Raw genomic sequence first — 25333 nt, 5'->3', positions numbered from 1 at the left:
TGCTGTCGTCAAAAATCTCAAGACACATAAAAGAAGACGGCAAGCAGTTGTGTAGTTGTTTGTGTCATTTAAGCTTTCCTATCACTGCAGAGGATATCGCTCGTAAGACTTTCGGCGCTGTTCGCTCACTATACAACATAGCAGGCGGGCTTTAATGCAAATGAGATATCAACGTGACGCGACTCTGACGTAAGAAAAAGAAGAGTAGGACGAAACCTTGGCCACGGTTGAGTGACGACGAAGATAATCTGTCCCTGGGGAAATTATTCTTAAAATGTCCTACAGCAGTGCTCTACAGGGGTATGGAAAACGAATGTATGTATGCAAGTGTGTGTGTGTGTGTGTGTGTGTGTGTGTGTGTGTGTGTGTGTGTGTGTGTGTGTGTGTGTGTGAAGAGTTTCCAATCACTATTTTCTAGCATGTAAAAAGCATCTGTAAGTCACGGTTGGTTAACGTTACTCTCTCTCTCTCTCTCTCTCTCTCTCTCTCTCTCTCTCTCTCTCTCTCTCTCTCTCTCTCTCTCTCTCTCTCTCTCCCCCTCCTTACTGTCAGCTGTCCCGAAAACTTACGGCATTCACTCATAATATTTCCTGCGGGACTAAGAAAAGTATTTACCTTCGCTCTCTGCCTCGCTCTCCACCTTCCCTCCAGCAGAAACTAACGCCCCACCCAATATTTTTTTCCTCTTCCCTCTCCCCCGTCCCCTCTCTCCCCCTGTCACTTCCCCTCCCCCGCAGTGCCATCATCGCGAGGTGCCTATGCCTAAAGTTTTAATGACGGTGCTGGTGCTGGTGGTGCTGGTGGTGCTGGTGGTGATGTTGGTGGTGGTGGTGGTGGTGGTGGTGGTGAGTTGATGGTGGTTGAAAGTTTTCCTATATTAACACATGTTCAGGGTAAATTAATTTGTTTGTAAGTAGTAGTAGTAGTAGTAGTAGTAGTAGTAGTAGTAGTGGTAGTAGTGGTAGTGGTAGTAGGGGTAGTGGGGTAGTAGTATTAGTAGTAGTAGTAGTGGTAGTAGTGGTAGTAGTGATGGTGGTGGTGGGGTGGTGGCGGTGGTGGTGGTGGTGGTGGTGGTGTGTGTGGTATGGTGGTGGTGGTGGTGGTGATGTGGTAGAGTGGTGGTGGTGTGGTGCGTGGTGATGGTGGTGGTAGTGGTGGTGGTGGTGGCAGTGGCAGTGGCAGTGGTGGTAGTGTAGTAGTGGTAGTAATAGTGGTATCAGTACTAGTGGTAGCAGTGGTAGTGTAGTAGTGGTGGTGGTAGTGGCAGCAGCAGCAGCAGTAGTGGTAGTAGTAATAGTAGTAGTAACAGTAGTAGTAGTAGCAGCAGCAGTAGTAGTAGTAGTAGTAAAAGTAGTAGTAGTAGTAGTAGTAGTAGTAGTAGTAGTTGTACCACCACCACCACCACCACCACCACCACCTCCATTACCACCAGCAGTAACCATAGCCGTTACAATTTTCTACAGCTACTCCTACATAATCATGTTATAAAGTTCCCTCTGACGGTGATAATGAAGGTGATGATAATAGTGGTGGTGCTGGTGATGGAGGAGATGAGAGCCTGAACATCATTACCACCACCACCACCACCAGAGGACACCTAGCCTGAATAGCGGTGTTGTTAGGGCGGAGGAGGTGAAGGGAAGGGTGAGGGAGAGAGGAGAAGGACGGGGCCGTGTTGGAGGGATAAATATATACATTTTTACAAGTACCATGGGATAACACTCCTCTCCCACACCAATCAGGGGGAGCTGGCTGAATGATGTGTGTGTGTGTGTGTGTGAGCCTTACGTCGTATCTTGTCCGCTCGTTCCAGTGAAATTATTATATTCTACGTAGTATCTCTCTCTCTCTCTCTCTCTCTCTCTCTCTCTCTCTCTCTCTCTCTCTCTCTCTCTCTCTCTCTCTCTTCCTGTTACTCTTTCTTCTTCCTCTGGCCGCCCTTCCTTTGCTTCCTCTTCTCAATTTTTCTCTCCCTTTTACCTGTTATGAATAGACTCGCACACACACACACACACACACTCTCTCTCTCTCTCTCTCTCTCTCTCTCTCTCTCTCTCTCTCTCTCTCTCTCTCCTCACAATGGCTTCAGATCTGCTTTAATTTATTTCGTTTGCTTTTTCACATGCCTGACTGTCTTATTGTTACATTAAACAACTTTTTCACTCACTTTCCTGTTTCTGTTTCCTTTCTCTCCTCCTTTCCATCCTCCTTCCCTCCAGCCTTTTCCTTTCCTTTTTTACTACTTCTTCTCCCTTACCTTCTTCTCTTTCTCGTTAATAACTGGTCAGATTTTTTAGTCCCCACTGATATTCACACATTTTTTTCCTCAGATTGCAAGGTTCCGTGTATATTTTTTTCCTCGGTTTTAGTATTGATTTTTGAAACGTAGAAAATAATAAACCGACGGTGGATCAGAGTTTCGTGAGTGATCGCCGCTTCATTCGTGAGTTGTTGCAATTAAGTTAAAAAGAAAATGGGAGTAAATATTAGCATCCATCAGACTGGCAAGATGTTGACTGTGAACTGAGTGGGTATACTGATTTAATCTATGAGGACAATCCAGTTAATAATGTAGAAATCTTGTCACTCTGCGTCTAGAGCAGTAAAAATACCTTAAAACTCGTGTATGTTTAAATAAAGCTTTTTGAAATAGTGGAGGAGAAGCACAGAACTGTTTTGAGAATGCGAGCCTATAATTCATCGCTTTACTGGTCAAAAGTAACGCAGATATTTGACCAGCATCTATCGTCACTTCACTCACACACACACACACACACACACACACACACACACACCAAACTGTCTCTACCATTCTTGAAACCAACTCCGTATATTCAAACTTCTCTCTATGAAATCTGACTTAAACACCAGTCCCGCTTTGCCTCCTCCCTCCCATTCCATCAGTTCACCGACCCGTCATCCTTCCCTGCATTACTCCTGTCCTTCGCTCTAATCCCCATATTCTGAAACACTCCTCACATCACCTTCACTATTTTTCAATGGCTCTAGTTGAAGTGACACGGGTCTTTAATTAACCCCTTCAGTACCTTGACTCGTTTCCATATTCATTCTGCTTACTATTTGATGATTTTATACAGCTTCAGGGGATTAAGATAGTTAAGACTCTGACCTTTAACCTTCTGGCCTCGATAAACCTTTCATAATATCAATAAAATGGTCTAATCGTACACAAATTTCAAGGTAAAAATGCGTCTCAGTACTGAAATGGTTTTAAGGATGTTTCTGTAATTCTGGTGACGTGTTTACAAGTTTTCTGCATTATCAACAGGACAAATAATCTTTAGAACTCGGCTAATCGTCTCTGTTGTCTCTGAAAATGGTCGCAGTGAGAGAGAGGGAAGCGTTTCTGAAATACGGACCTAATAATTCTCGCTTAGTCCATTCGCAAGTCCCTAGAGAAGCTTGCGAGATCCCTGCGCTTCACTCACCCAAGGGAGACACCGCCTTCCCGCTGTGTGCCTTTAAGACGCCGTCGCCGACCCAAGCCTCTGAGCCTCCCTCCATCTGTCTCTGCTCCTGTTTCTGATGCTGCTCCTTCGAACCTGCGGAGGGGATACAGTGAGAGTACAGCACACACACGTACACACACACACACACACACACACACACACACACACACAGACACACACATGGGGTAAGTGGCAGGTGATCTAATGACCTGTGAAGAGTGCCATGTGTGGTTATGTTATTTGTGATGGTAATTATACATATTCACATCCTCCCCTGCTGCTTATTGGCACTTGGTTATATTTATTTATCAGCTCACGTCACACCCGTCCATCCCCAGAGTCTTTGTTCGTGTAGATTATTGTCTAGTTGTATTTGCTAATTAGTGGCATTGTTACATGTTATCATTACTACTGCTACTTCTGCTGCTGCTGCTGCTACTACGAGTACTTCTGATGGTGCTACTACTTCTGCTACTTTCTACTACTGCTACTACTACTACTACTGTACTACTACTACTACTACTACTACTACTACTACTACTACTACTACTACTGCTGCTGTACTACTACTACTACTACTATTACTACTACTACTACTACTACTACTACTACTACACTGCACTACTAATGCTACTACTACTACTACAACTATTACCACCACCACCAACTATACAAGCAAGTTTCCCCGTCGTTCCTCTTCCGCTCACTTTATCTAGCTGCCTTTGTCCACTGGTAAGTTGATTATGAATTCTACATCAAGTACATTGCCTACCAGTCCAAGAGATAACAAGGCAGGAAGGCGAGAGGCAAGAAAAAATGGTGCAGGCTTCTTACCGTCAATAGCATTTTCACTGACGGGGTGTTCGGCAAGTCTCGCGAGGTGGAATATAGCGACCAGGGCGAGAGCGGAGACAACGGCGATCACCGCTGTCCGCACTGTCTGGCGAGTCCTCGGAGCCAGGGAGCTGTCAAAGAAAACCACACTGTAAGACCACAGAAAACGAACTGAAGGCCTAACTCAAGAATACACACACGATATATTCCTCGTCCGAAAACATCATAACCACCTTTATTCCATCAACATCTAAGGCTTAAACATCGGAAAGCACCAACATGCAGTCAGTAATAAGTTCCCTGCTGTGTTTGGTTTGTTAATTCACGCAGGGAGAGGACACAACGTAGGAAGGCGCTGAGTTCAGTTGGAGTCTGGTCACGTGATCGAACAGCTGATGTGGAGAGCGAGCAGACGACACCCATAAGTCGGCGGTGCTTGTGCGAGAGGCGAGGGTGTGTGTGTGTGTTGATACCTGGCGGAGGGCTTCCCGGTCTCCTCCTCGGTGAGTACTGTTCCAGCATCCACGCCCCGTAGCCCCAGCACGCCCCTGGAGCGCGCAGGAGCCGTGGGAGGGGCGGGAAGGGCAAGACACGGCTACAATTCGATTATTATTGTGTGTTAGGGGCGCGGCGGACCGTGTGAGCGTGTGTATATGTGTTCGTATGTGCGTGTTTGGTGAGCATGGGTCCCTCCGATCACCAACGGCGTGGTGTCCTCCTTCCTAAACCACGTGGGGACAGGAGCGAGGGCGCGGGGTGGAGGAGGAGGAGGTTTGGGTGTGGGAGGGTCAAGAAAAGTGGCGGGCGTTGTGTGTGTCTGTGTGTAAGTCTGTGTCTGTGTCCTGCCAGTCAGCTGATTGGCTCCCCTGCCTGCCTGGCGTCCTAGGAGGCGGCGGCACCAAGGAGCGGAGGATGGCCGGGAGGGGGAGGTGTGGTGACATGATTATTTTAGAACACATCAACCTTTCAGACTTGTACAGGAGGAACACTCGCATCTTTAAAGTCATTGGTTGGCTTCCAGAATGTTACCGTGGCTTGATTGATAGACTGAGAGAGACAGGCGGTTATGAATAGATATGCATGGTGTGTGTGTGTGTGTGTGTGTGTGTGTGTGTGTGTGTGTGTGTGTGTGTGTGTGTGTGTGTGTGTGTGTGTGCGGTGTGGTCCACTTCGAAAATCACGTGTTGCATTCGTTATCTTGAAATGTTTCCCTCGATAAAAGGTTAGAAGTCATATTTTAGTGTGTGTGTGTGTGTGTGTGTGTGTGTGTGTGTGTGTGTGTGTGTGTGTGTGTGTGTGTGTGCCCGCGTGTGTGTGTGTTACCTTCCCCATTACTTGAGTCACTGGTCTTCCCGCCTCCCTGACCATCCCTTCCACTCACTCATCCTCTCCCTCCTTTTCCCACTCCCCTGTTCCCTCCCTGTTCCCTTTTCTCTTTCATTTCCTTTGTTTCCTTTCGCTTTTCCACATATCTCCCCTCCCCTTCTTCTCACCTTTCCACATTTACTCACGACCCATGCAATACGTCCCACCTCTCACATTCCTCTCCCTGTCGGCCTGTCCCTCTCTGTCCTACCTGTGAGTATCTCCTATCAACAATTAATCACCATCGTCACTTTTATACCCTCCCTTACCTCTCTTCCTTTCACTTTCTCGGATACAGCTCGTATTTCTCCCTCCATCCTTCCTTGGTTTTAAAAGTTAAGTGTTCTCTAGATTGATATTTTGTCACTGTTTTTGGTATCTGTTCTTGTTATCTATTTTACTTGTCTTTTATTACTACTACTACAACTGCTACTGCTACTGCTACTACTACTGGTGAAGCGATGTTGTGTATGCCTCGTGCTCTGGTTTAAGTATTCACTGAGTTTAACGTGTCCTCTGCTCTGGTGTATCGGTACCGTAAATCTATATCGCTGTTTTCTGATAGCGTGATAGAATTTGAACTGTACGATACCAAAGAAGTAAATGCAGAATATGAATGAACTAAACTATTACAGCAGAGAGAGAGAGAGAGAGAGAGAGAGAGAGAGAGAGAGAGAGAGAGAGAGAGAGAGAATCGCACTTGGGAACTCTCCAGATGTTGCGAGTAATTTGTTTGATCAATTTTTAACTTCACTGGATCGCTGTCACATTCATTTCCTTCCCTTGTATTGTCTGGACGTGTCATTGAGTCACGGAGGCAAAACTCTGCAACAAAGAGTCACTAATCGTGTCGGCGTGACCTTCAGACTGTCTAATGAAGCATCACCCCTCACTGTGTCCGATGAATAGGAAACGGACCAGAAAATTATGCAGGCAGGGGTGAAAATAATTAAGCGGGTGACTGGTTTGGGTCATTCCATGATGTCTTCGTTCAAAAGTGGTGCAGATGCTTGGTTTGTTTTGATATTGCGTGGGTTCTGGTAGTGAAGGCTATAAGAACATGAAGGTTGAGAATATTGGAAGTGGCTCAGCTGTTTACCTTGACTATTTCTAACCACTTGAGTACCATGGCGCGATTCCATATTGATTTTGCGTACTATTTGGTGATTCTATACAGCTTCAGAAAGTTAGGATAGTGAAGACTGTGGCCATCAGTCTTCTGACCTCCATAGACCCTTCCTAATGTCAATAAAATGGTCTAATCGTACACAAATGTCAAGGTAAAAATGTGTCTCAGTATTGAAGTGGTTTAAAAGTTTCTATTGATATTTACTGGGAATTGCAAGGATGTTCATATGATTTAAGTGGTTAAGAAAAAGGAGCCTGTAATTTTACCATCTCTTGGGAAACAGATACATGAAACAGACAATATGGTAAAAAGTAAGTGAAATAAATAAATAAATAAATGAATACAGAAGTAGATGAAATGCACAATGTACAAGAAAAACTGAAATAAAGAATTAATAAAATAAGTAAAAGAAATAGATAAAACTGACATTACCAAGAAAACAAAAAGTTAGTTAAGATATTTCTAAAGTGATCTCCTGTGACATTAGAAAATTGTCCTTACGGGAGACCAAAATGTGCAGGAATACAGACCGATACGATAATGGAAGCTGCAAAAAGTGGGGTAGATTTAATACGTGGTAATTGTAACCGTATCGCTAAAAATGCAATGCGTCCCAGCCGTAAATATCGAACAGTTTGTTGAAAAAAGGTGAGTGTTTTCAATCCAACGGTTATCTAAAGTGTTATCTCGGATCGCGCCAAAGATTAACGTGCTGGAATATGTGTTAGTTGGACGGTGGAGAGAAAGGAAAGCAGGGAAAGGTGTTTGTGGACCTGTGCTGTTCAATAATTTCTGCTGCTGCTACTGCTACTGCTGCTGCTGCTGCTACTGCTACTGCTACTGCTACTACTACTACTACTACTACTACTACTACTGCTGCTGCTGCTGCTGCTGCTGCTGCTGCTACTACTACTACTACTACTACTACTACTACTACTACTGCTACTGCTGCTGCTGCTGCTGCTGCTATTACTGCTACTGCTGCTTATGGTGCTGTTACTGCTACTACTATTACTACTACTATTACAACTGGTGCTATTACTGCTGTTACTGCTACTACTACTACTACTACTACTACTACTACTACTGGTGTTGTTACTACTACTACTACTACTACTACTACTACTACTACTACAACAACAACAACAACAACAACAACGACAGAGGCACCATCACCACCACCACAACTACTACTACAACAACAACGGCAACAACAACAACAACAACAACAACAACAACAACAGCAAAAACAACAAACATCTACTACTTCTACTACTACTACTACTACCACCACTACCACCACTACCGCCGATGATAACAAGGGCACGCTGTATGCAATGACGTCGTTCACACACTGCGCATTGCACCTATTATGGTTTGAAGCTTCGGGACCTTGATCTTGAGCGCGGGTGTGGCCTATATTTGTTCTGCAGGTGGTGAATGGTTTGGCGGGGTTACAAGAGCCGCTGCCAACCTGACGACAGCAAACCCGAGAGAGAGAGAGAGAGAGAGAGAGAGAGAGAGAGAGAGAGAGCCAGTGTTATGAAACGTTTCCCTGGTTTATGCAACTCCAGGTTATCTATTGTGTTTATGCTATTCTAGTGGTATTCTAAGTATAAATTGAGGGAACATACATGGAAGATTGGTGGTAGGAGTGGTGGTGGTAGTAGTAGTAGTAGTAGTAGTAGTAGTAGTAGTAGTTGTTGTAGTGGTAGTAGTAGTAGTTGTAGAAGTAATAGTAGTAGCAGTAATAGTAGTAGCAATAGTTGTAGTAGTAGTAGTAGTAGTAGTTGTGGTAGTAGTAGTAGTAGTAGTAGTAGTAATAGTGGTAGTATAATGGTGGTAGTTGAAGTGAAAGGCTATGTAACGATAATGCTAATAACTATGATGATGAAAATAATAATAATAATAATAATAATAATAATAATAATAATAATAATAATAATAATGATAATGAGTCACTACGCTAATATATTTGAACCAATTATTCTTGTGTGTGTGTGTGTGTGTGTGTGTGTGTGTGTGTGTGTGTGTGTGTGTGTGTGTGTGTGTGTGTGTGTGTGTGTGGCTGGTGATGATAATGATTTTTCAAGTTATTTCGCTTTTGTATAATATTGTTATTGAGAGAGAGAGAGAGAGAGAGAGAGAGAGAGAGAGAGAGAGAGTCTAGATATTGTTTCGTAAATGCTCGAAGAAGTTCCCACACGATTCCTGTCTTAACATGTTTTCTTCTTTCTTTTTTTCTTTCTTCCATTTATTTTATTTTCTTTATTTTTTTCCCTCTGCACTGAATAGCATTGTTTTCCCTTCTGCTCCACATTTCACACTTTCTTTCAACTATCATTTGTCTCCTCCTCCTCCTCCTCCTCCTCCTCCTCCTTCTCTTCCTCTTCTTCCTCCTCCTCCTCTTCCTCAGCATATTTCTGTCCTCCTTCTCCTTCTCTCTATTTATAAACTGCCTCTTCCTTTTTTCTTCATTTTTTCTCCTGCTTTTGTTTTTTATTTTTATTTCTTGGCCCTTTTGTCTTGCTTTTCCTCCTCCTCCTCCTCCTCCTCCTCCTCCTCCTCCTCCTCCTCCTCCTCCTCCTCCTCCTCCTCCTCCTCCTTCTCTTCTTTTCTCTTCATTATCTAAGTAAGTGCATGCCTCCTTCCTTTTTTCATCTTGTCTCTTACGTCCTAGTTTCGTTTATTTGATCTTATTTGGCATTTCTTTCTTTAGTGGTTATCTCTATTCTACCTTCGTCTGTGTGTGTGTGTGTGTGTGTGTGTGTTGGTCAGTTAGTTAGTGATCTTTCTCTTGTTCTTTTTTTTTCATTTATTTTCTGTATGTATGTATGAATGCATATAAATAAGTATCCGTCTGTCTGTCTGTATGTTTGTCTGTCTGTATGTATGTATGCATATATTTACATCTATCTATACAGTTATTTTTGGTCAATTTACGTAATTTCTTGTGCAATTATGTTATCAAGTGTCTTTTTGGGATTTGATTGCTTTGCTCATGTTAAAATGTTCACCGTTTGGCGTTTTGTTTTTATGTTTTGCTCTCTCTCTCTCTCTCTCTCTCTCTCTCTCTCTCTCTCTCTCGTGTATTTTCCCAATTATTTTTTTTTCTTGCCTTGTTTGTCTTTTATTTCTTTTCTTTCAGCACCACGTCTATATTTTTCTTTGCTCTTCTGGTTTTTTGTTTGTTTGTTTGTTCTCGTATCTTGTCCCTTCGTCCCCGTGTGTGTGTGTGTGTGTGTGTGTGTGTGTGTGTGTGTGTGTGTGTTTGCTTTACGTTTTTTTTCTTTCTCTTTCTTTTACATGCTTTTATTTTCATGGGTTTTCGTCTCTTTCTCTCTCTCTCTCTCTCTCTCTCTCTCTCTCTCTCTCTCTCTCTCTCTCTCTCTCTCACTTTCTCGCTCGCTTTAACTTCGATTTTCACTTAATTAAACTCTATTCCTCTCACATTATTTCTCTCTTCTTTATTCTCCTTCCTCTCTTTCCCTCTTATCTCCTTTTTCCTTCCTTTTTTTTCTAATCTACATCTCTCATATCTTTCCTTCCCTCCTTTGTCCTCTTCTTTTATCTCACTCCTCTTTTATTCCTCTCTACTTTATGCCTCTTCCCGTATCCTCATTCCTTTACCAAGATCTCTTAATCCCTCCCTTCTTCCTTTACGCATTCCTCTCCTCTCCTCTCCTTTCATCTGCATCCTCTCTCTCTCTCTCTCTCTCTCTCTCTCTCTCTCTCTCTCTCTCTCTCTCTCTCTCTCTCACTTTTTGGCCCCATTTCTTTGCTCAAATCTCTTAATCCCTGCCTTCTTCGCATGCCCTATTCCTTCCCTCCCCTATTTTCTTTATTTTTTTTCTCTTTCTTATTTTTTAGGTTCTCTCTCTCTCTCTCTCTCTCTCTCTCTCTCTCTCTCTCTCTCTCTCTCTCTCTCTCTTTCTCTTTCTCTCCTCTCCTCTCCAAATCCACCCCACTACTTGACCTCAAAGTTCTTAACAAGGTTTCAGTGGAAGCCTTACACTGATATGGTAGGCAGGCGGGAGGCAGATGAAAGGTATATTTAGTACGTATTCAGGTGTTAAAAGAGTGTGCGTAAGACTGGAGGCTTTATAACAGGTGTGCGTGGGTGGGTTGGCGTCAGGTGTTCGTGGTAGGTATGTGTGTTGGCGTTTTTACTGTATAGATTTGATGGCACGGTATTTTTTTGGGTCATTTTAAAAGCTAATATGTTTGTTATGTGTGTGTGTGTGTGTGTGTGTGTGTGTGTGTGTGTGTGTGTGTGTGTGTGTGTGTGTGTGTGTATGTGTTTGGCAGGTATAGGTGTGGTTATTATTAGTATCTTGCCAGTGAGAAGTTAAGAGCTCGTGGTAACTTCATGTGTGTGTGGGTTAGTCTGTGATCTGTGTGTTGGGAAGGCTTGACACGCGTTGCCAGCTTCATTCACCGTCTTAGGTCAGAAAGGACAGTGTTGCTCGCTCTTCAGTGAAAGATTCATAAGCTCGTATTCAAACTATTCTGTGCTTCACCTCCACTATTTCAAGAGGTTTTTATAGAAATTCACACGAGTTTTTTAAGGTGTTTTTACGGTTTTAGAAGCAGTGACAAGATTACTACATTATTAACTAGAGAAACACTCTTAAACATTCCGTTAATCATATCTATGGCCTTGAAAAATAGTTCTGGTGATAGAGAAGATCGATTTTAAGGTGTTTTAAATGTTCTAGAAGCATAGTGACAAGATTTCTACATTATTAACTGGAGAAACACTATTGAAAACCCTGCTGATCATCTCTGCGGCCTTGGAAAATAGCCGTGGTGAGAGGACAAAGCGTTTCTGAAGACGGCTCATGAGCGTAGGATCCGAACCAGTGAGTCATTGTGTGAGTGAGCGAGCGCGTGAGTGAATAACAGTAGTGGTGTCATCGAGCGACTAGTGTGTGTGTGTGTGTGTGTGTGTGTGTGTGTGTGTGTGTAAATCAATCAGCATGTCAATCTTTTATTCGTTTATTTTGATGTACAGTACCTGCCTCTATTTATTGACTGTTACCGTGTTATCCTTACCCATTTACTCTTTTGTGTTTTTGTAACCCACCATGTAATCATCACCGGGTTTCGAGCATCTGAGTGCTGTGTTCATGTTAACTGGTTCGCCTTTTGACATTCGTTTCTTCCTTACGTACTTGGCTTAAGAACATAAGAAAGAAGGGAAGCTGCAAGAGGTTACCAGGCCTACACGAGGCAGTCCCTGTGTGTTTAAAGCTACCTAATTCCATCTATCATCCCCATCCATGAACTTATCTAATCTTTTTTATGTTGGACGACGTACACAAACATTAAGATGGGTAACTCTTCATGGGAGTGTTTTGCTAACCATGTTGCTTTAACGTCTTCACTATCATGACACGTTTCCATATTCATTGTGTTTACTATTTGGGGATTTTATACAGCTTCAGAAACTTATGTGAGGGATTAAGATAGTGGAGACTGTGGCCATTAACCTTCTGACCTCCATAGACCCTTCCTATTGTCAATGTCAATAAAATCGTCTAATCATACCCAAAACTCATGGTAATAATGCGTCCCAGTACTGAAAGGATTAAATGTGTTGTAGCCTTGTTGTTGTTTACACCTCAGCCTCACACAGACCACAAAACAATACGAAGCACTTTTGTTGCTATTAAATGTTCACAGTTGTCGTTATTGTAATGACATTTTAATTACGTAATTGTTCATTTTATATATTTAATTCACCTAATTAAAAAAAAAAAACTGGAAACGTTATTATTATTAGTCATTATGGTTATTATTATTATTATTAAGCTGTGAGAGAAGCGTTAATATTCACTACTCACTCGTCACAATCTCTTATTATCACTTTATCCTGTTAATTGAGACGCAGGGTCCAATACGTAAACAAACAGACACATATCGGAAAAAAAATATATATCGCTTTTAATTAGTAAGGAATAAAGACACGCGGTTATTGAGACTCGGAATAAAAAGGCTGGGTACCGATTTGAAATGCTACCGAATGTATGTTTCCTCTTAACGCTTTCACCACCATGACACGTTTCCATATTCATTCTGTTTATCATTTAGTAGGTTTATTCAGCTTCAGAAACTAATATGGTGCTCAAAATAGTAAAAACTGTGGCTATTCATTTTCTGAGCTCCATAGACCCTTCCTAATGTCAATAAAATCATCTGTTCATATAAAAAAAAAAAAAATAGATGCGTCCCAGTACTGAAGTGATTAAATAAAGAGAGGATATATGTAAAGTAAATACACTTGAAAATATTTGATATCCAAGACTAATTAACGTGCTGGTTATTGTTATTCTCTTGTTCTTTCATGTTTATTTTCTTTTATTTTTTACATGTTTTTAATTTCAACCCCCCCCCCTGTTTTTTGTCCTTATGTAGCTTGCTTTCTTTTCTTTCGTTCTATATTTCTTCTTCATTTCTGTTTTTCTTTTTCCTGTTTGTTTTTTTCTTCTTTTCTTTGTTCTCTGTCTCTTTCTTTCCCTCTTTTTTTTTCTTATTTGATTACTCTTTTTGTTTTTTTCTTCTATATTTCCTCTCCTTCGTTCTCATTTTCTGTTTCTTATTCGTTTTCTTCTCCTTCCCTGGTTTTTCTTTCTCTTTAATCATTTTTCCACCTTTCTTTTGTTTTTTTCTTATTTGATTACTATTCTTTGCTTTTCTCTTCTATATTTCCACTCCTTCCTTCTCATTTTCCGTTTCTTATTCGTTGTTTTTCTCCTTTCCTGGTTTTTCTTTCTCTTTAATCGTTTTTCCTCCTTTCTTTCCGATCTCCATTTACCTTTTCCTCCTCCATATCCTCTTTTTCTCTTTTTTTCTGATTTATCTTCTCGTTATTTCATCCTCCTTCTTTCCATCCCATCTCCTTTCCCGTTCTCCATTTATAACCTCAAGAAATTACCCCCCTTCCCCGCCCGAAAAAATGCATATGAAATGAATGATGATACTTTAATATATCGATATTCAATAAAGTCTACGTAGGTCCTCATCAACTCCAGGTGCAGTCAAGATTAGGTTAGGTTAGGTTAGGAAAGGTTAGCCAACGTAAGATTTAGTTAGGTTAGGTTTAGTTAGGTTAGCCAAGGTAAGATTAAGTTAGGGTAGGTTAGGCAATTAATCAGTGCAGGAGTGATGTTTCAAGGCATTTACCCTTTTTCTTGCCTTGGGTGCAATTAGACCCATTTGGAGCCATTGCAGTATCACCACGAGCCGTAAATGTCACAATAAAGTTTTAAATTGCAGATTACGAAATTAGTGGCCATAAGGTATTGTTATTACATTTAATCGACACTTCTTGGGAAACTCTGAATAGGAATGTGTGTGTGTGTGTGTGTGTGTGTGTGTGTGTGTGTGTGTGTGTGTGTGTGTGTGTGTGTGTGTGTGTGTGTGTGAGTGTGAGAGAGAGAGAGAGAGAGAGAGAGAGAGAGAGAGAGAGAGAGAGAGAGAGAGAGAGAGAGAGAGAGATCGTTATATAATTTTGCTTCACATTAGACAATAAAACGTTTTTTGAGACAGTATTTAGTTAATATTTACACACACAAAAAAAAAAAAAGCAGAAAAGCATACAAATAAATAGACACAAGTAAATGAATGAATAAATAAATACATGAATACATAAATAAGTCAACAGTATAGCGATTCTCGGAGATTTGAACTATTGTATGCCAGTGTCAATCAATGTTACTTCATGTTACTTATTTCTTTGTTGGCTTAATCCTATTACCTTTCACTGAACACATATAAAAACCATTCAAAATACGAGGCTTAAGTCACTCGATCCTTCACTAGTGTTGTCAGTGGCGCTGCTTCAAATATCGTGCTTTAAATTTACACCAGATAAGCACGAGACCATTCTATGAAGCCTGAGTATTAGTTAATGTCTATATTTTTAAACGTTTCTGGTTCACATTAACCCTTCAGTACCATGACGCGTTTTCATATTAATTTTTCTTACTATTTAGTGGTTTTTAGAGCTTTAGAAACTTATGTGGGGATTGAAATAGTGAAGACTCTGACCATTTTAATCTTCCGACCTCCATAGACCTTTCCTAATGTAAACGAAACCGTCTAATCGCACCCAAAACTCAAGGTAAAAAATGCATTCCAGTGTTGAAGGGGATTAATGCACCTGAGTGGGCCTTTGTTTTGTTGCAGTTTCGTTGCCCTTGGCTGGTACTCCTCATACATAAAATAGATATAATTCTCTTGGGTATTTTGATATTGTTGATGCTTGGTTCTTGTTACACCACCATTAAAATCGCTTGTATTTTCAAACGCGTTACAATTTCAATAGAGTTTGTGATGCCTAACTCTTGTTACACTATTATTAAAATCGCCTGTATTTTGAAACACTTTAGGATTTCAAGAGGGTTGGTGAGGCGTGGCTTTTTATTTATTTATTTTTTTTTGCCATTATAATCAATCACTCGTATTTTAAAACACCTTAGGATTCCATTAGAGTTTTCTTTTAAAGACTACAAAGATGATAGGTCTGATTCACGTGTGTGTGTGTGTGTGTGTGTGTGTGTGTGTGTGTGTGTGTGTGTGTGTGTGTGTGTGTGTGTGTGTGTTGAAAGATATCGTTAGACTGATAAACAACTACAGTAATTTGAATCCGTCCAACGTTTCTTTATTATTGTTTGAAAGGCAAAGGAAGAGACAAAGGATTATTTGAGTTTAGTGTGTGGAGCAGGCGAAGTGGTGGTGGTGGTAGTGGTGGTTGAAAGAGCGAAATGGTGGTGAGAGGTTGTGGTGGTGGTGGTTGAAAGGGCTAAGTGAATGGTTGTGGTGATGGTGGTGGTTGACAGGGCGAAGTGGTGTTGAGCGATGGTGATTGTGGTGGTGGTGGTTGAGAGGGTTAAGTGGTGGTGAGCGGTGGTGGTTGTGGTGGTGGTGGTTGAGAGGGCGAAGTGGTGGTGAGTGGTGAGTGGTGAGTAGTGGTGGTGGTGGTTGAGAGGGCGAAGTGGTGGTGAATGGTGGTGGTGGTTGTGGTTGAGAGGGCTACGTGGTGGTGAGTGGTTGTGGTGGTGGTGGTGGTTGAGAGTGCTACGTGGTGGTGGTGGTGGTGGTGGTGGTGGTTGAGAGGGCGGCCCCCACAGTGGTGGTGATGGGTGTCATTAGAGTGGCATTAGTGGCGTGGGTGCTTTGTTCAGCTCACCTACAGGAAGTACAGGTGACAGGGACACACAGAGAGAGGGTTTGTCTCCGATACCTTAATTAGAAGAAGGGTATTTGTTGTTGTTGTTGTTGTTATTATCAGTACTGTTATTATTATTATTATTATTATTATTATTATTATTATTATTATTATTATTATTATTATTATTATTATTATTATTATTATTTATTATTATTATTATTATTATTATTATTATTATTATTATTATTATTATTATTATTGTTATTGTTATTTTATTACTGTTACGTATTATTATTATTATTATTATCATCATCATTGTTTATATATACTGGAATCTATGTTCTCTCTCTCTCTCTCTCTCTCTCTCTCTCTCTCTCTCTCTCTCTCTTTCTTTTCTTTTTCCCACAGTCCACGCTAGAATCAAGCTGCATAACGGTGCCATGACAGACGCCAAGTGTAACATGCCTAAGTCAGTTAGTATTGATCGTGCTTTACGTAACGCGACACACAATACCTGGCCTGGCACAACACCTCCCCCTTCCAGCACCTCAGCCTCCCTCCGTGCCAGGCGAGCGGCAGTGATAGGCTGACGAGTAACGTAACTAAGAATAACCTCCCAGCCTTGTTCTTATCTCTATGGCCTTGGAAAACAGTCGTGGTGAGAGAGCAGAGCGTTTTTTAAGGGTGTTTTTTATGGTTCTAGTGACAGGTTAACAAGGTTTCTACATTATTAACAGGAGAAACAATCTTTAAAACGTGGTTAGTCCTCTCTGTGCCCTTTGAAAACAGTTGTAGTGAGAAAGGAGAGCGTTTTTTTAAGGGTGTTTTTATGGTTCTAGTGACAGGTTAACAAGGTTTCTACATTATAAACAGGAGAAACAGTCTTGAGAATGTGGCTAGTCCTCTCTGTAACCTTAGAAAACAGTTGTAGTGAGAAAGGAGAGCGTTTATAAATGTGTTTTTTATGGTTTTGATAACAGATTAACAAACTTTTTACATTATTAACAGGAGAAACAGTCGTAAGAACGTGGCCAGACCTCTCTGTGGCCTTGGAAAAAAATCCCTCCAGCCCTTCACCCGTCACCCGCCACCCGCCACTCTTCACCTACCACTCACCACGCCTCCGCCTCCACTGCTACCGTCACTCTTGATTCTCCATTTGATTGTCATGTTTTCACTGCACAAATCGATTTATGCTTGGGTTTTACGACGTAGAAGAGCGTGTTTGCTTGAGTGGAGGGAAGGAAGAGAGGGAGGAAGGAGAGAATAGAGGTACCGACCGTTTGAGAGAAGGAGGGAAGAAAGAAAGGAAGGATGGAAAGATAGGAAGGAAGGAAAAAAGGAAGAAAAGGATTGAGAAGAGATATACTGACGGTGACAAACAAGGAAGAAAGAGAGGAAGAGAGGACTGAAGAAAAGAAAAATATCAATGGAAACAGTAAGGAATAAAATATAACATGTTTGCTTTAACCTCGAGTAATATAGACATTTGAACCAGCCAGGCAAGGATAGAGGCACACTTAATACCGGTTTGTGCCTCTAAATGTTGATATATACTAGAAGCTGTTCCCTTATCCCGAGGCTCCCGTGCTGAAATATTGTGTGTGTGTGTGCGTGTGTGTCAGTGAAGGCATCAGATACCATGAAATAAGCTTATCATGGAAAGTCATTAGTATTTTGTGAAGAGTCGTTTGCATAAATGGATGTTTTATGCTATATCCATCATTCTCTCTCTCTCTCTCTCGTTGCTGTAAATATTCTGAAAGCGTTAATTACTGACATGAAGCGTCACTTGTGCAGCCAAAAAACACATACGTAGCAAACTGACCACTAATAACTTTATACAGATAATTACTATGTCTATGTAACTCATCTTTGCCGACAGAGGTAGTAAAACTTGAAAGTAACGCGATAAACGAGTGGCGGAGCGAGAGTGTCAGTCGTGGTTTGTTTTGTTTGCAGAGTGAGGTTAGGTTAGGTTAAGAAAATGCCAAGTAGAATAATTAGTTTTTGCCAAGTAGAATAATTAGTTTTATTCGGGAAGTTTTGGTTAATTTAGGTTAAATTAGACTAGGTTAACCCCCTTCAGTACCATGACGCATTTCCATATTCGTTCTATTTAGTATTTGGAGATTTTATACAGCCTCAGAAGCTTATGTGGGGGACTAAAATAGTGCAGAATCTGGCAATTAACCTTCTGACCTCCATAGACCATCCTTAATGTAAATAAAATAATCTAATCCTACCCAAAACTGAAGGTAAAAATGCATCCCAGTACTGAAGAGATTAATGAGAAAAAAAAAAAAAACAGCTTTGAAAACCCAACTAATCATTTTTATGCCCCTTGAGAAGAATCCTGGTGAAGAAGCAAGAAAACAAGGAAGTGTACGTGCCATAGACTACCGTGGTGTTTCGTTACGTAAGGACTGAACTGTGACAAGGGAGCACTGTGCCAGGACGGGGCTTGGGCTAACCGGTAGGGGCTGCTGAGCTTGGCCCGTAAAACTCACTCCCCGTGACTTGAATGATGGGCTAAAAAAGAAGAAAACCTGGCAAGGGAGTGAGGCAGCGGAGGAAGGACTGGGGAGAGGGGAAAGTGACGTATAAGACGCAGGGAGAGAAACTTTGATGACGGGCGTGGGAGGCGGCGCTGGAGAGGGGCCAGATGGGGCATAGTGTACCATACTAGATAGGGAGGAAAAATTAGAGTGTATAACCATCTATGATACAATTCCTCTCAGTGCAGGATTCAGTGTTAAAATCTCTTCAGTAGCATGGCGCGTTTTCATATTCATTCTTGTTACTATTTGGCAATTTTAAAAATCTTCAGAAACATATGTTGGGATCAAAATAGTAAAGACTCTGGCCATTATTCTTCTGACCTCCATAGACCCTTCCTGATGCAAATAAAATCGCCTAACCATACTCAGAAATCAAAGTAGAAATTTGTCCCAGTATTGAAGAGGTTAACATCTGGGATTGTCATTATGAGGAGAGGTGCTTATGGGTTTGGGACATGCGCTGTGTTGGTTTCCCGTCTCCTTGGCTCTTGGTGGCCAGTGAACCGAGGAGTGGTGATTAGTAAAGCAGACACTTTGGTCACTTCCACGAGCGAGGAGGGTAGGGACAGAGTGGGACAATGATGGGAGGCTGTTTTGACAAGCCAGCCTCGCCAGGATTTAGGTCATTATGTGCAATATTGTATAAACACCACGAATAATAGATGAAAGGTTAGGCAGACATGAATTGGAAATAGAGATAGATATAGCAGATGGTAGATAGATAAGAGTTGATAGACATATAGTAAATGGATAGAGAACCACAATAAGTAATGGATGGAAGGTTAGGCAGACATGAAGTGGAAATACTATACGAGTAGATAGAGATATGCCAGATAGATAAGAGTTGATAACTATATCGTAGATGAATAGAGATAGATAAATAGACAGATACAAATAGACAGACTAACTGACTGGTTTAATTACAGTAAAAGCAGGATCATATGTTTATGTGTGTGTGTGTGTGTGTGTGTGTGTGTGTGTGTGTGTGTGTGTGTGTGTGTGTGTGTGATGTGTGTTGGAGGGGAGGGAGGATAGGGAAGAGTCGAGTTCATAATACCATGATATCCGACAGAGTTTCTCATTTGTATTTATCATATTAATTCTAGTGTTTGCTGAAGCCATAGCCATACGTAAAACACAAGGGGGGTGATTCAGAAGTGCATGCTGGGAGTGGCAGGAGGTCAATGCGGTGTGTGGTGTGTGTTGTCTGGCGTGGTGGTGCGTGAGTGTCTAGTGATTTTTTTTTTCTTTCTGTATCTCTCTTTCTCTCAGGACACTGCATAGCTTAGTAGTGATGAGTCCACCAGTCGCCTTCCTTGCTCAATCCCTTCAATACTGGAACACATATTTTTCCTTGAGATTTGTGTACGATTAAACTATTTTATTGACATTAGAAAGGGTTCATGAAGGTCAGAAGATTAACTCCTTCAGTACTAGGACACATTTTTACCTTCAGATTTGTGTACGATTAGACTATTTTATTGACATTAGAAAGGGTTCATGAAGGTCAGAAGATTAACTCCTTCAATACTGGAACACATATTTTTCCTTGAGATTTCTATACGATTAGACCATTTTATTGACATTAAGAAGGGTCTGTGGGATTCACAAGATCAATGGCCAAACTCTTCACCATTTTAATTCCCCACATGAGTTTCCGAAGCTGTATGAAGTCACCAAATATTAAGCAGAATAAGTTGGGAAACGCGTCATGGTACTGAAGGGGTAAATATTGCGACCTCACGTTTTTATAATGCTGTGAGTGTTAAAAATTATTCGTTTAGCAGAAACAAATTACTGATAAGGTGTAAAAAGATCATATTTACGTTCCTTTTCTTGAATATTGTGATAATAAGTTTTTGCTGGTGTTACTATTAGTGTTAAAATGACGCTTTTAGCAGCAAAAACATTAATAAGTTATATAAAGACCATAGCAAACCTCTTCAGTACTGGGACGTATTTTTTACCATGAGATTTGTGCAAGATTAGACCATTTTATTGACATTAAAAGGCTATATGAAGGGCAGAAGATTAATGATCAGAGTCTTTCCTATTCTAATCCCCCCCATTTAGTTTCTGAAGCTGTATATAATCACCAAATAGCAACCAGAATTAATATAAAAACGCGTCATTGTACTGAAGGGGTTAAGCTTCTTTGTTAGAATATTACATCGTTTCTGGCTTAACAGTAATAGTATTGAAGTGGCACATTAAACACTAAAAAAAAAAAAAAAAAAAGAGAATGGAAGCACAATATTACTATTTAAATTTTTCTCCCTAGCATGTCTTCTGGTGAGCTATTTTATATCCTTCAAAGTTAAACGTATCATTACCATCACTATTAGGCAAAATATGGCACAAGATTCTTCCTGGCCGTGAAAGAAATGTTTAAAAAGACAGATATAGCCACACCATTGATGCATTTGAACTGAAGTGTGTAATTAAGCACACCTGGAGATTTAAGTAAGAGAGAGAGAGAGAGAGAGAGAGAGAGAGAGAGAGAGAGAGAGAGAGAGAGAGAGAGAGAGGGGGTAGGAGGGTGGATATTAGTGCTATCGTAGTGCACCTCATCTCATCACACCACACCGCACCACAACTGTTGAGCACTTCCTTCCTAACTGTTGTGCCGCTGACCAGTGCTAGCTGATGAGGTTAGTGTACTACTACTACTACTACTACTACTACTACTACTACTACTACTGCTGCTGCTGCTGCTGCTGCTGCTGCTGCTGCTGCTACTACTACTACTACTACTACTACTACTACTACTACTACTACTACTACTACTACTGCTAGTTTTGGTTTCATTGTGTGTGTGTGTGTGTGTGTGTGTGTGTGTGTGTGTGTGTGTGTGTGTGTGTGTGTGTGTCTGTGTGTGTGTGTGTGGCGTTCATTCCTGTTATTATGACTATGCTTGGCTTGTTCTATAACTTTATCATTACCGTGCATGTATTCTCTCTCTCTCTCTCTCTCTCTCTCTCTCACACACACACACACACACACACACACACACACACACACACACACACACACACACACACACACACACACACTGCATTTATTATTCATACACGTACGCATATATATCATTATTCTCTGTGTGCCTCGTTATCCCGGCGACACAACTACGTTATTGGGGCCACGTCCTGCACACGCCGCCCGCCCCAGGTTAAACTCAATGTGAAATTATTGTAGCAACTAATATGTCGCCTCGGTGCAAGTGGCTAAGCGCTGCCTGTTGTTTTGATAATGGCACTCTTTCACTATGCTTTCCTTCCCTGTGTCTCGAAATATTGGATGGTTGTTTATTTTAATTTTTTATGGTTTTCCTTTTTTTTTTCTTGTATGGAAGGGAGATCATATGGTCGAGAGAGAGAGAGAGAGAGAGAGAGAGAGAGAGAGAGAGAGAGAGAGAGAGAGAGAGAGAGGCTCGTTAGGTTATCGTCTCTAACAAAAAATGTGAAAAAAGGAACGATTTTCAGAAGAGAAGCCAATATAGGAGAAAAAAATGCCATGGTGCTTTTCTACTGACGAGAGAGAGAGAGAGAGAGAGAGAGAGAGAGAGAGAGAGAGAGACAGATAAAATATAACAAAAATGGTAGCCAGTTTCAGGCATTATCCGCTTAGATCATAATATCTTGTCAACCTTGTAATCTTTCAATATATTTTTTCAATTTAACCTCTTCAATACTGGGAGGCATTTTTACCATGAGTTTTGGGTGTAATTACATGATTATATTTATCTTAGGATAGGTCTATAGAGGTCAGAAGATTAATGGCCACTGTCTTCACTATTTTAATCCCCACGTGAGTTTCTGAAGCTTTATAAAATCACCAAATAGTAAGCAGAATAAAAATTAAAACTCCTCATGGTACTGATTGCTGGTTAAGAGATTGAAGGTGCTAACTGATAGGTACATGAAGGGACAGTACTATCTGTTAAGACTGATACGGTGGGCGATAGGAAGATTGACCCACGATAACACTGCTCCAAAAATAGTAATTATAATCTTAACCTTCCCGTTGTTTCTTCTCTTTGTCACGGTTGAGTGTGTGTCAGGAGAAGAGAAGAGAAGGAAAGAAGGAAGGAAGAAGGGAAGGATTGAAGAGAGATACTGACGGTGACAAACGTGGAAGGAAGAAAGCAAGGAGGGAAGGATTAAAGGCATAAAGGTACTGACCAGAACATAATGGGATGAAGTATAACGTGGTGTGTGGTGTGTGTCACTAGCGAGACGCATTTTTTGCCACGAGTTTTGGGTAAGATTAGACGATTTAATTTAGATAAGAAAGGGTCTATGGAAGTCAGAAGATTAATAGCCAGTCTTCATTTCTTTTAATCCCCACATAAATATCTGAAGCTGTATAAAAATCGCCAAATAGTAACCAGAATGATATGAAAACGTGTAATGGTACTGAAGAGGTTAAACATTATTTTCACTTGGCAGTCGCGAGAACAGTGACTGGAAACCCATTTAGAAGAGCTGCCGGGCTGTCACCACTGTGGGCTCTCCGGTGATCGAGGTATTGACGCAGTGACAGCTGAGAGGCGAGATGGTGTGGAATGTCCCCCGCCCTCCCGCCCCGTGCATTATGTAGGCTACTGTAACTCTAGGTTCAGTGTATCCAGACAATTCTGAAGAGTGGGTGGTAAGGCAAGACAAGCTGATACATTTTCTATCACCCACTCTACACTAGGTTCAGTTTCTGTGAGAGAGCTTGTAAGAGGTCCGTATTCAGAAACGCTCTTCTCTCTTACCATGACTGTTTTCCCAGGCTACAGAGATGACTAGCAGAGTTTTCAAGGGTGTTTCTTGTTAATAATGTAGAAAATTTTGTCACTCTACCTCTAGAACCATAAAAAACACCTTAGAAATCGTTCTTCTCTCCCCATGACTGTTTTCCAAGGCAATAAAGATGATTAGCGGGGTTTTCAAAAGCGTTTCTGTAGTTGATAATGTAGAAATCTTGTCACTCTACATTTGAAATCGTATAAATCTAAATAAAGCTTTTTAAATGGTGGAGATGAGGCGCAGAAGTGTTTGAGAGAGAGAGAGAGAGAGAGAGAGAGAGAGAGAGAGAGAGAGAGTGTGTTCATGCCATTATTTTCACTGAAAAATGTGTCTGTGGTTTTAAAGTGTATTGTTGTTCTGCTTACTTATCATTTTATCTTGATGTGGTGTTTTTGTTGGGTTTGATGTTTTCTCCTTAAGGGAAACGAGAAAACATCTGCACACACACACACACACACACACACACACTATCTCTCTCTCTCTCTCTCTCTCTCTCTCTCTCTCTCTCTCTCTCAAACCACTCTATAAAAACCAACAGGTGTGCTGCTGTCATTTTGTTTCCTTGTGTTTATGTAATTATATTTCTTATATAACTTGAATTTCTTTACACTACTCTGCTACTACTAACAACTCACTCTTACTTTCCTCCTCCTCCTCCTCCTCCTCCTCTTATTCGTTCTACATGATAATTTTGTCTAGTTTACATCCACTACAGTATTTCATCATCATATTAGCGGTAAAAAAAGAAATGAAGGTATTATTTACATTATTCACGCCAACACAGAATGCTATAAGGTTTTCCATAGTCTACCTCTCCAGACTGAAGCTCTCTCTCTCTGTTGGTTAGAAAATGGAGGAGAAAATAGTAGATTCTGTGGTACACTTAGGAATTCTTCACTTCTCTATCAACACGAAACCATTCCCAGGTGGACTAATGACACAATACGTCGAACAAAGTGTAGAAGTGATAGGATTTCATATCGCATCGAGTAGTGAGTGTGTTGGGTTTCAATAATTCGTCTTTTCCCTTTTACTAACTAACCCTTTCAGTACCGTGACGCGTTTCCATATTCATTCTGATTAATATTCCGTGATTTTATGCAGCTGCAGAAACTTATGTGGGGGGATTGAAATAGTGAAGACTCTGGCCATTAGTCTTCTGACCTCCATACAGCCTTCCTAATGTCAATAAAATGGTCTAATCGTACACAAATCTCAAGGTAAAAATGTGTCTCAGTACTGAAAGGGTTAACCACTAATCTTGCTCCTTCCTTCCATTTCCGTTTTCTTCATATGTAAACAAAAAATATTGATGAGAGAGAGAGAGAGAGAGAGAGAGAGAGAGAGAGAGAGAGAGAGAGAGAGAGAGAGGTGTTATTATCGTGTCGTAGAGGTGAAAAAAAGCCATAAAACAAGAGTCCCAGCTTAAATAACCGGCCGTTGACCCTTAAGAGACACGGAGAGGGGGAGGGGGAGGGATGGCGAAGGAGACGTGGTGGAGAGAGAAAAGGAAAAGGAAAAGGAGAGATGATAAAGAGAAATAAATGAGAAAGTCAGCAGATAAGAGAGAGAGAGAGAGAGAGAGAGAGAGAGAGAGAGAGAGAGAGAGAGAGAGAGAGAGAGAATGGATAGCTAGAAAAAAGTAGGAAGAAAAAGGAAGGAAGGAAGGAAGGAAGGAAGGAAAGTAAATGAGAAAAATCTCAAAATTATACCTCGATAATTTTCATTGCTTCACACACACACACACACACACACACACACACACACACACACACACACACACACACACACACACACACACACACACACACACACACAATCCTTCCTTATAAAAAATAATAACAATAACAATACTTGTGATCAGATTTTCAGCTTATCGAGAGAGAGAGAGAGAGAGAGAGAGAGAGAGAGAGAGAGAGAGAGAGAGAGAGAGAGAGAGAGAGATGAACCACATGCCGCGATTAATTAGTGCCTTGGCCTTCTAAATATGCTGAGTTAAGCCACGG

General features: G+C 41.1%; 2 protein-coding genes across 6 annotated transcripts in view; one reads left to right on the top strand and one right to left on the bottom strand.

Annotated features, from left to right (window-relative positions):
- The window catches only part of LOC123516466 (carbohydrate sulfotransferase 1-like), a 147701-nt gene that overhangs the window by 3468 nt on the left and 118900 nt on the right, over positions 1-25333 (bottom strand). For all 3 annotated transcript variants that reach the window (XM_045275779.1, XM_045275780.1, XM_045275778.1), the window contains exons 2-3: positions 4305-4435; positions 3450-3563 (exon numbers count right to left, since the gene is read on the bottom strand). In XM_045275779.1, the coding sequence (XP_045131714.1) occupies positions 3450-3563; positions 4305-4435 (245 nt within the window). The remainder of the gene's footprint in view (positions 1-3449; positions 3564-4304; positions 4436-25333) is intronic.
- LOC123516467 (solute carrier family 35 member G1-like) overlaps positions 4664-25333 on the top strand; it is a 153644-nt gene continuing 132974 nt past the window's right edge. For 2 of the 3 annotated variants that reach the window (XM_045275783.1, XM_045275781.1), the window contains exon 1: positions 4664-4807. The gene's annotated coding sequence lies outside the window, so the exon portion shown is untranslated. The remainder of the gene's footprint in view (positions 4808-25333) is intronic. The other variant, XM_045275782.1, reaches the window with a different exon arrangement.

This window comes from Portunus trituberculatus, chromosome 41 (genome assembly GCF_017591435.1).
Source record: "Portunus trituberculatus isolate SZX2019 chromosome 41, ASM1759143v1, whole genome shotgun sequence".
Taxonomy (NCBI): Eukaryota; Metazoa; Arthropoda; class Malacostraca; order Decapoda; family Portunidae; genus Portunus; species Portunus trituberculatus.
Note: the sequence above shows the minus strand (reverse complement) of the source record. Positions and strands in the feature narration are given on the sequence as shown.